Source organism: Phalaenopsis equestris, unplaced genomic scaffold (assembly GCF_001263595.1).
Source record: "Phalaenopsis equestris unplaced genomic scaffold, ASM126359v1 Scaffold000117, whole genome shotgun sequence".
NCBI lineage: Eukaryota > Viridiplantae > Streptophyta > Magnoliopsida > Asparagales > Orchidaceae > Phalaenopsis > Phalaenopsis equestris.
This window is the reverse complement of record NW_018164559.1, coordinates 426,899-438,179: the sequence shown is the minus strand read 5'-3', so window position 1 is coordinate 438,179 and position 11,281 is coordinate 426,899. Positions and strand designations below refer to the sequence as shown.

The 11,281-nt window shown below is 29.6% G+C and overlaps 1 protein-coding gene across 1 annotated transcript; it reads right to left on the bottom strand.

The window, feature by feature from the left end:
- Positions 1 to 2,033: 2,033 nt before the first annotated feature.
- On the bottom strand, positions 2,034 to 3,014 carry LOC110021031 (vesicle-fusing ATPase-like; the record flags this gene model as incomplete). The annotated part of the gene is made up of 4 exons (XM_020719353.1): positions 2,705 to 3,014; positions 2,461 to 2,556; positions 2,268 to 2,352; positions 2,034 to 2,132 (listed from the first exon to the last, which is right to left on the bottom strand). Coding segments are annotated over exons 1-4 (462 nt in total), but the record flags the coding sequence as incomplete, so codon positions are not given.
- Positions 3,015 to 11,281: the final 8,267 nt, after the last annotated feature.

Here is an 11,281-nt window from a genome sequence, read left to right as displayed (position 1 = left end):
TGAGACAAAGTGAGGCCATGTGCCTCTCACGGTTCCTATGCATCTGCCATTAATAATGGATATTAAATTCATAAAAAATATTATAAGAAAAATATTACCTTTTTAATAAACATACAAGCTCCATCAGAGCCAAACATGCACATATAAACATACTATAAAAATTTAATAATAAAACTTATTAAATTTTAATAATAAGCTTAATAAAACATGAAAGATCTCTCTGACTTGTTCAAGCCCTAAACCATGCTTAGAAAAGCTTCTTCCTCTCTGACTTGTTCAAGCCCTAAACCATGAAAGATCTCTCAATAGAGGGGTGCACCGTTAAGTTTAAGCAGCTTATATTGAAATATGAGCTGGTAGAGCCCGAAGAAAATACCATTGTTCGATATATTTAAGGATTCAAACCATCTATTGGCAACGTGGTGTAGCTACAGCTCAATTCGATATAATAGAATATTTAAACCTTATCTCTGAACGTGAAGAGACAAAACAGTAATATTAAGTGCACACTACAGTTCAAATTGGTTCAACTATTATATCGGGCAACAAAAATACACCAACCAGAGGGTCAAGATAAATCCCCCATGAGAAGAATTCATCACATGAGAAAAAAAGAACTGATTAGGACAAGAAGCCTAAGACATTTCCAGCTAGTAAATACTTCAAGTGTCATGAATACGTGCACATTGTCTCCAACTGCATGAACTAGAGTAATTTTTTTATGGAACAAAGTGTGATCGATGGGGCAGGGAGTGAAGGCCCAAGGGATTAGGAGGCTCGAGAATACCAGGTACGTGCAGATGATAATGAGATGTTTGTGATTTGACGAGCTCTCTAAAACGAGCCTAAGACCAATCAACAATGGCATAAAAATAATACCTATCAAGCTCATTGCTTTATGAAAGAGAAGGTATACAATTTTCTAATAGACGGAGACAGTTATGATAATGTGATATCTATACAGATGATAGACAAATTGCTATCCACAAATATCCCAACAATATTCTCTTTGTTGAAGAAGGTGTATAAATCAATGCCAACAAGAAGTGTCTCAAAAAATTTTAAATTAGAGACAAGTTGCATGATCATGTGAGGTGAGGTGTGATACCAAACCTACAGATGTGTGTTACATTCTTATGGATCAAATTACATTAATTTTTATAATATCTTAAATCATTCATCCAGTAAACGAGAAAAAACTCGAGAGGTCAAAACAAAATAAATATCATTAACAACGCGTGTACTTAATTAAAAGCAATTTGAAAACCCTTGAGCCATAAATTTGCAAATGTCTTCTAGTGCAATCAGAGCTATCCATTGTGACAAGTTTATGTATTTGATTGGTGATAAAAAAAGAAATCTTTAAAAAAATTCTAATCTACATTATAGTCCATACTACTTTTAGAGAATGTAAATTTTGATCATGCATCTGAAGATCATAACATCACAATCTAAGTAAATAGAATTCATTCTTATACACAAATTTAAATTTGTTATGAGCACATGTGCCTATATTTTTAGAGAAAACAGAAGAAGAATGAGAAGTGTGGTATGGTTAGAGAAGATTTGGAGATGAAGAAAAATTTTAACCGGGAAAAACTAATCATTTCATGAGGGATAGTGGCAAATTTGACTTCTTTGGAAAAAAACGATAAAAAGATGATTTTTTTACATAAAAGTCTAACAATTTAATTTTCAAAACTTCTAGACCAAATTGTAAGCTAACACAAATAACAAGGAACTAAAAATTATATGTCACTGTTACATTATTATCTAGAGATGGATTCATAAAGTACAGGAAACATAAATAATAATATTACTACTTTGCATGTCTTTGTGTGCGTGCACGACTAGATAAGAGAGAGTCTATCATAATTTAGACAAAATTATTCCAATGATATGAAAAAAAAATCTAATTTACTGTGACGTAGAATATTTACTCTATTGTCAAAACCTACTTCTCCATTCCAAAAAAAAAAATTCAAAAAAAAAAAAAAAAAAAGAAATATAATTTCCTGACCTGATTAACAAACTTCCTTCAAAAAAAAAAAAAAAAAAATTAAGAAATATAATTTCCTGACCTGATTAACAAACTTCTTACGAAGATGTTGTGCAAGAACGACAGCATCTAGCTGCAAATAAAAACATCAAGTAAACATCAAACAACAAAATTCATTCAATCAGCAATGGGTATAAAATAATACTTTAAGTTATTTGTTGAAAATTATATGGTTTACGCCTTATGTGATTTCAATATTGGACTGCACCTCTTCATTTCTATTTGCTTTTGCTTTCACATTGTCCAGCTCAAGCGTAAGCAATGCTAGAGAAAAACAAGATGGCGGAAAAAATCTGAACGGGAATCCATTATGTTAAATAAGAAAACAGAGATAAAGGCAATCTAAAGAAACATAACCAAATTAAGATACGAGGAAAAGATTTTTTTAAAAAAAGTCTCACGTAATAACAGATATTTGATCGCCGGCCGAGACTTTTGTGTGCCGGCGTTGGATAGAATTAAGAGCAATTTGACCATCCGGAATGTTGCCATGCTTAGTAAGAACTTATTAAGGATTGATTCAAATAAATGCAAAACGAACATTAAACAATTTAAAAGAATAATAGAACAAGTTCGTGGCACTCGTAAAGAAACCGATCCAGGATTGAAGAATCTGAATGTATAAAATAGCCGAGTAAAGGATATATGAGGGAAAGAACAAGAGAATCTCCAACGAGAACCAGGGCCGAGCCGGATCCCGGTGTTGCGAACTTCCGAAAATCGCCGGCAGAGCAGAAGGCAAAGTTGGTGAGAGCGAACTCCTGGCTCGGCGTGTTCACAACGATCATTGTAGCCCATGCGCCGCCTCGCTCTGGATTTCCCCTCATCTGCGACAGCTGAGAGAAGTGGAATTACTAGGAAGGTCGGGATCGGAATCGGGATAGCTTTGAAAGCCAACCTCGCTCTTCGTTGGCTTCTTCGTCGTCAAGTAATTTGAGAAAAGTGGGTGTAAACGAGCCGAACACAAGCGAAGGGAGCACATCAGCTAGTTCTATGGCCGAAAAATAATATTTAAGTCCTGGGCTGCCCACCACCCACAAGGGCTCTTTTGGGAGGTGACAAGTGGTATCAGAGCAGATTACTGCCTGCCAGGTGTGTGGACTCTCCATGGTCCAGTAGGACCCTAGGTGGAGCCGATTCGTGATGAGGGCGTCACGTGATTAGGTGGAGAAGAATGTCATGAACAAAGTCTCATCTCGGCTAGATGTAGAGCGGAAAAACAGTATTTAAGTCATGTGTTGTCCACTTCTCTTAAGGGCTCTTTTGGGAGGTGACACCTTGCTTTGTTAGTTTAATGAGTCGAATAAGAGTGAACATAAAGAATAGTTTTGACAATTCTAATTGTGTAGTCATAAATTATTAAAGATTTGGACAAAATTTTAAAACTTTTTGTTTATATTAAAACATCATTTGAATCTAATTTAATAATTTTTATTTTATTTTCTTAATTAATACTTTTAATTGATTATAAATTTTTGTAGTCTTGTATCAATTAATTTTTTTAAAAATACTACTCATCAAATATATATATATATATAAATAAATAATTGATTAGTAGTATTTCAAGTCAAAACGAGCCGAACACGAACGAACAAAACTTTCTTTGTGTTCGGCTCGTTAACTTAACGAACAAGCCAAATACAAGCTTCTTAATGAGCCGAACACGATCTGTTCGTGAAAAACGAGTCGTATTGACAGTCCTAGAGAAAACATCCGCAGAAATAATTTGGAACAAATTTTATAAAGGACAATTTATAAAGACTTTTTAGGGCAATTACAACGTAGTATTCAATTTTTTTACTTTTTCTAAAATTTGCATTTTCTTTCATTCACTTAAATATCAAAATTCATCATAAAATTCATGCTCTTATTTTTTTTTTTATCAAATTATCAATAATATGATAGTGATTGTTAGTTTTGTAAATAATAAAATTTTGAATGTTATGCATGTAAAATTTAAAATTTTCTTGTAATTTCATATAAATTTAAAAAATATATATATAATTTAAAATTTAAAATTTAAAAAAGTATCACTTTTATCAAATTTATTCAAAAAATTAATTAACATATTTTTATAAATGTAAAATGAATTATTTTTTAAAAATATTTTGAAACAAAATTATTAGAATAAATTTTAATGTCTTATATATTTCTTTTTTAATAACTATTTATTTAATTATATTCCTTGTAAATATTATTATATTTTAAAAAATATTTATAAATTTTTATTTAAAGTTTTGAATTAAACTATTTAATATTCTTTACTTTTATTTAATTTCCAATGTTTATTCAAATTAGTAATATAATTTATAATAATTATAATATAATAAAACATAAATATTACATCGTATTTACTTTAAAATAAATTTGTTCTTCTTAAATAATTAATTAGGATTTGTTAACCTTGTTTTTATTATTTTTATATGTCCTTCCTTTGTAGCTATTTAATTTTAATTTTAATTTCTTTATAATATGTGCATTCACTTTAAATGTTATTAGTTGGGTGGAGTATTGAATTTTTATTTTATTTTTTATTATTTTAAAATTTTCTAAAAAAAAATTATTTCTAAAAAGCCTTACTAAGAAAATATATATATATCATAAGTAGCTTGTTTAAAATATTATATTTATTTTCACCTTTTCACTTATTTTTGAAGCTATTATTATTATTATTATTATTATTATTATTATTATTATTATATATATATATATATATATATGTATGTATATTGCTACAGAAATTATCAATGTTATTCTATCATATAATTTGTCATAGTTGAATGTTTTTATGAATTAAATTATTTCACTCAAATTTAATACACAAAGTTTTAAACAAACAATTCATAAAAATTTCTTTGTTCAGAGCATTCATTAAGTAAAATATCTAATTGCTTAGATATACATTGATGAACTTTAATAAGTATTTCATTACATTGAAATGAAATGACAAACATAAGGATATGCCAAATTTAACTCTAAAAAAACAGAAGCTTACATAAATCTTAATGATTTATTAAAAAATATTTTTTTAATAATGAAATTTTCTTCATTGAGATGATAATTTGGTAGCATTGTTGTATTTTATTTCTCTTATGGGCATTTTAGTTATGTCTCCTTGATCTATTTTTTATTATATAAACTATGCGATAAAATAATTGAGATATATGACTGTCGGTCTCCAAATGGGAATCTTGTCGATTGCTTTAATTTATATGTATATAATTTTTTTTTTAATTTTAAAATGGTATTTTAATTTGAATAAGATCCAATAGATCTCATATATAGGCATGGACTCAAATTTTTCATTCTCGAAGGACTTCGTAGGCAACCGTCGTCAATCTGTGTGTATAATATTCCGACATTGATTAGAAATTGCAAATAAGATAATCGAAGGAGGGCATTTCTTGGCCTAGTTTGGGTAACTAACATATGGATATTTGGGGTAGCACCTAAAATATGTAGTTTGTCATGCATATAAGTAAGTTATATTTTTACTGAGCAAAAAAAATCATTTTTCATTAGAAATGTATTTGTTTTATCATCATATTTTATAATTTGTAAATTATGTTATCCACATGTTAGTTACACAATCGGGGCAAAATCACCAGCAACCTAAGAAGGCAATGGTCATCTCTTATCAAATATCAGTGAATAGTACTGCCAATCATGTGCTCTCACAATGTCCTCGGGTCAGGAGATACAAATATTGTTTAGTCATCCCGAATTTCTCACAAATGCTTTTGTCATCATTGCTCATACCACCAACACGTCCAACTTATGTGTCAGCCTGATGGACCATATAAATTGTCATGTTTTAAATATCCAAATTTGCTCAAAAAGGGTTTGAGCACTATATCCAAGGCACATACCCCTGAGCATTTGGTATTATTGTAGGTTAAGTTGTAGCAGAGTATTTCCATTTAGTATGTGTTGATTTAAAGAGTCTCGAATCGTATAGGATTTCATGTTTGTTGGGTTTTAGCGATTGTTGTAGTTTGAGGACGATTTTCCTCAACAAATTGTAGTAAATCTAAATGTGCAACAAAATTTACAAAGCTTATAGAGGTGTAAATTCCAAGATGTAATTCTGAAACACCATAAGGTACCCTGGAACATCGCTAGTTCATTTAACATTTCTACATTGTTGAGTTGATCAACCCGTTTATTGTGTATTTTCATGTTTTAAAATATGCTCAGTTTTTTATGTCTTAATAATCCCATGAGTAGGGGTATTGGTCAATTCTTGACACTATGGTTAGATCATATGGATAAAACCCTAAGGGTATATTTACAAGTCATTAAAGAATTTACACTCTTGCCCCTCTCGATTGGGATCGAGCTTGTAGTGTTTTAAAATGTTCCATTATCACTTATATTTCATTTTTTAAGTATCCCTTAAATGATATTATATTAAACCTAACTCACTACTAAGCTTTTAAGGCTTAAGAGGTAAACTTGTAATTAAAAAATAAACTTTATGAAATATGTTTGATCTTCATTGAAAGGATTGAACTCTATTCAAACATTAAGTGAGGGTCCCAAATGAGTGAAACATTAATCTTCTGACTCATACCCCTCACTCTTGAATCATTTCAGACTCTCATGTCTTCCTAAACACAACAATTCAAGTAATTACAATTTTATCCATTTATTGAAAAGTCATGAGTGGGTTACTACCTCATTTACTCTTTGTGATTTAATATCCTTCTCTTTTGGTTTAACAAAAAATTTAATTAAATTAGACTTAGGGTGTAAAATTCAAAATTATATGTATACCCTTAGGGTATACACCCCAAAACTTTTATATTTTTAATCAAATGACCAAGAAACATTATTGGCCTCTTACCCATAGATTAATTAAGACGTCAGAAGAGTTGTATTTTTTTTCTAAAATTCAATTATTTTTTGTAATTATTTTTAATCCTCAAATTTTAATTTATAATGTCAATTAATTTAATTAACCAAAAAAAAACCTTTGATGTTAGAAAAAATTTATGTTGTTGCTCAAAGTCAGAGAACCTCTTGGAATAATTTTTATGATTTTTTGAATTATATTTTAATTTTTATAATTTTTTAATTTATTTCAATGGACAGAGGTGATTATACTTTAATGAACTTATTAAACTTGATTTTATAATTTTATTTTTATTTTTATTTTGTTTATTATTATTATTTTAAATGGACAGAGGTGATTATCATGGGAAATTAAGGCTTTTTGGGTTAAAAGTGTTCTCTAACTTTGGAAAGATCAAAGAACATCTCTAATCATGTAAAGAATCGACCCTGAAATTCTCAAGCCACGATGATAAGTATGTAACTATTTATGATTTAAATAAGTTTTAGGGTTTTAAATTAATTTAAAATTAAATCTAAGATAGTTATTTTAAATTTTTGGTTCATTGAATTCTTCTCTGTTCACTAAGCACAGATATATTTTTATTTTATTTTTCGAATTTTTCTACACCAAGATATGATTTTGTAAAGTTATATCTCATTTTTTTGAATTTATTTAAACTTAAAATATCCTATTCATCAACTTAACCACGCAGCGTCCAACTCAACCTCGGTGTCCCCGAAAGACCATGCAGCGTGCTCTGATTGATTTCCCTTTTCACGTAGCATGCTGACTCGGCCCTCCTCACTTAACCGCTTACTTTCCTGCACATTTTGGACTGATTTTCCAATCATATTACAATGCTATATCCATCTGTTGCAGAAAATCTACCCATGTATTGTTCAAGCTTGTTAACTGCTCAATAACGTTGAATTAATTCTGTTGGTGAGTACAGGCCGTCACTAAAAACATACTACAAGCTAAAGATTTACGACAAAACATGAAGTATGAATTAACTAGTCATTGTTCAATTTCATTTTCTTCATCTTCATTACTATCGCCTAAAGCTTATGCATTTATTTGTACTAGACACCAAGGTTGTTATAGCTTCAAGGGGCCATATGGCACATGTGTGTCTCGCTATTAATTTGCTAACGATAAAATTTTAGCATTATCTAATGATTTGCTAAGTCTTTTCTTTCAAATTTTTTATATTTTAGCTACCCAAAACATGAAGTATGAATTAACTATGAATTAACTAGTCATTGTTGTAGTTTTGGCTACATGACAAGCTCAAGAAATTCATATAAGTAAATTAAGGCAGGGAATTTGAAGTAATGGAAGGTAGTAATAAGTTATTGTGTGCTATACTTATCTTTAGGCTCCGTTTGAGGCAGCTTATCCACTGTAGTGGCGTTTTGAAAACACCGCCTCATTGTTTGAAAATTACGTTTGAGCAGCTTATTCGAAAATGTTGTTGGTTTTTTACATTAAACACGGAACACTGGTCGAACCCCGCGATCCGCATTTCTAAATAAACAATTTATCTATATAAGCATAAACTACCCTAAACGCACCCTTAGCTTGTTTGATTCATTTTGATATATTGAAATGTCTCAATGATGTGATCACATAATTAAAATTGATTTGTTATTTTTATATATTTATAAACTTCTAATTAATAATAATAATTATGACAAAAATTATAATATTTAATAATAAAAAAAAATAAAAATTGCTTTATCTTAGAATTAATTGCTAATTTTAATGAAAAAAAAATTAAATGAGCTTACATCACATAATTATAAAAACAAAATATTATGACAAACTTTGAATTAATTAATAATGTTTAATCAATGAAAAGAAAACCAAAGTTTTTTTTTTTATTTTTATCGCAATTGCACGCAGTTCATTGCCATTTAAATTGGGTTAAATTACTATCATACCATTGCTCATAGCGATGAATTTTTTGTCGTGATTTCACTCTCTTAAGAAGCTTTTTAATATTTAACATAAATTGATCTTTATGATAGTTATAAAGAATTTATATATTAAAAAGGTGAATATATAATAAATATTAAAAATGTAAATATATAGAGAATCTCTTTTTCTCTCTCTCACCCACGAACACTGTCTGTCTCCCCTGTCTCTGTATGCACACACAGTCCCAACGCAGCTGATACCGACGAGATTCCTGGGAACAGATAAAGGTGAAAGGGAGGAGGAGCGAGAGGAAAGCAAGATCGAGTGTTTAACATAACTAAAAAGTCAGATTGAGTGTTTTGAAATTTTGGCTAAATTTATCAAAACACATATCTAAAAAATTATTATAAATCCATATTCTTCAGATGAAAGGGTAGGAGAAGAAGAGTGAGGTAACAACTAAAGCATAGTTTTGGAATAGAAGTGCAAGATCAATGATTACTATCAGTCGTCGGTCATCACTAGTGGTTTTTGTAACCCAATTAGAATTGTTATAGCCCAACCACCGGTAGGTGTTGTAGCCCAATTACGATTGTTATAGCCTAACTGCAACTGTTGTAGCCCATACCACTGTTATAGCCTAGATATCACAATTATAGCCCCACTATAGCTTTTGTAACCAAATTATCACTTCACAGTCATGCTTACTAGTTATCCCAACATAGTTGTGAACATAACTTTACAATTTCATATTCCTTAGTTTAAATAAAGAATGGATCAATGTACCTTTAATTACATAGTTGATTGCTTTGAATGAGTTAGACTCCATTTTTTTCCTTTCTGAGGTTTTCATATAAAAATTAGGTTGTTTCTTACATTTCTATTTGTGTGTGCTAGAAAATTATATTGAGCTAAGACTTACGATTGATCACAAAATAACACCGTCATAATATGATGATGGTTATAATGTGTATGTTCTCTAATGGTTTTACCTCTCAAGTTGTGAATTACAAGACGCATTTGAAAGGGTAAAATGCTCTATATAAGTTAAAGTTGATTTAGATTTATCCACTTAAAAAAAAAAATTCACCATTAGTTTATAAGGTCTCTTTAGACAATGAAATCTATGGGTACCAACAAGAATACTATGATTAAATCATATCAGCTACCTACACTACAAATTTCACCTTTAGTTTACAAGATCTCTTTAGACAATGTAATCTATGGCTACCAATAAGAATACTTAGATTAAATCATATCAGCTACCTACACTAAGTAGAGTAAGCTTCAAGATAGTTCGAGACGACAGAATCATATAATTTTGATTCATCACACTCCTACAATTTACTCTAAGCTAGAAAATTAATGTTTTATAATTAAATGTACTTGATAATTTCTCCAATTATAAAGAAGATAATTAATTATAAGAGCTTACATCTATAAAAAATCTCAAAATAAACCTTAAAATTGCATTATCATAAAAGCAAAATCTCTAAATATATCGTATCCATAATCTAACGTACCTTCTAAAAATTTAACCAAGAACTACCCACGAAAACCTACTCACAAGAGGGTTCGGGCCACAAATTTTTGGAGCCCATAAAATAATAAAAATCACTAATTAAAAAATTGATTAAAAATATTTTTCCCCCTAAAAGTCTAATTAACATATCTTCTCTTACTTGATTTATAATTAACACAAATTGGAATAACTCACTCATTTCGAAAGGTATGGGTTAAACATTACACTAATTAAAAAATCATTGCAGAAATCACTCATTCCATAATGCTAAATTAAGCTTTAATTCTCTTAAAGAATTTTTAATTTGACAAAAAAATAGATAAATTGAAAAAAATTTATTATTTTAATCTCTACATTTTTAACCAAGAATCTACTAACAGAGACAAACAATTACAACTACTGTTCATAACAATAATATTCAAATACTAAATAAAAATAAAATTAAAAAAAAAACTAAATAAAAATAATATTAAAAACTATCATTATTAAACTAATTATAACACTAAACTAATTTCAGCTATATCTCCAATAAAAAATTACATTTGCATGAAGGAATCTAATATATAATTCCCGCTGGTGCGTCATTTAGACAAGGCCATTGGATCCTCCAAATAGACCAAACGCTGAAGCATGAAAGAAGCCCTCACATAGGACAAATTATTGTGTCCAATAATAGGGTGCCAAGTGGCAACCCGGGCCAGAACCGTGTATGTCAGTAGGCCCAAATTGTCACGTGGCCCCCTGTTACTGAACACCTGATGCAAATTTACATTAGGTGTCCTCATGCAATAATTTCACCTTCACGAAAACACTTGTGTAGGACATTGTCGCTCCTATTTCAAGCAATTTTTTATTGCACTCCTGTTACCATATTAAAAGTTACATGCTACACTGAATTTGTACATTTTCGATCAGGAAGTTTAAAATATCACAAATTCAGAAC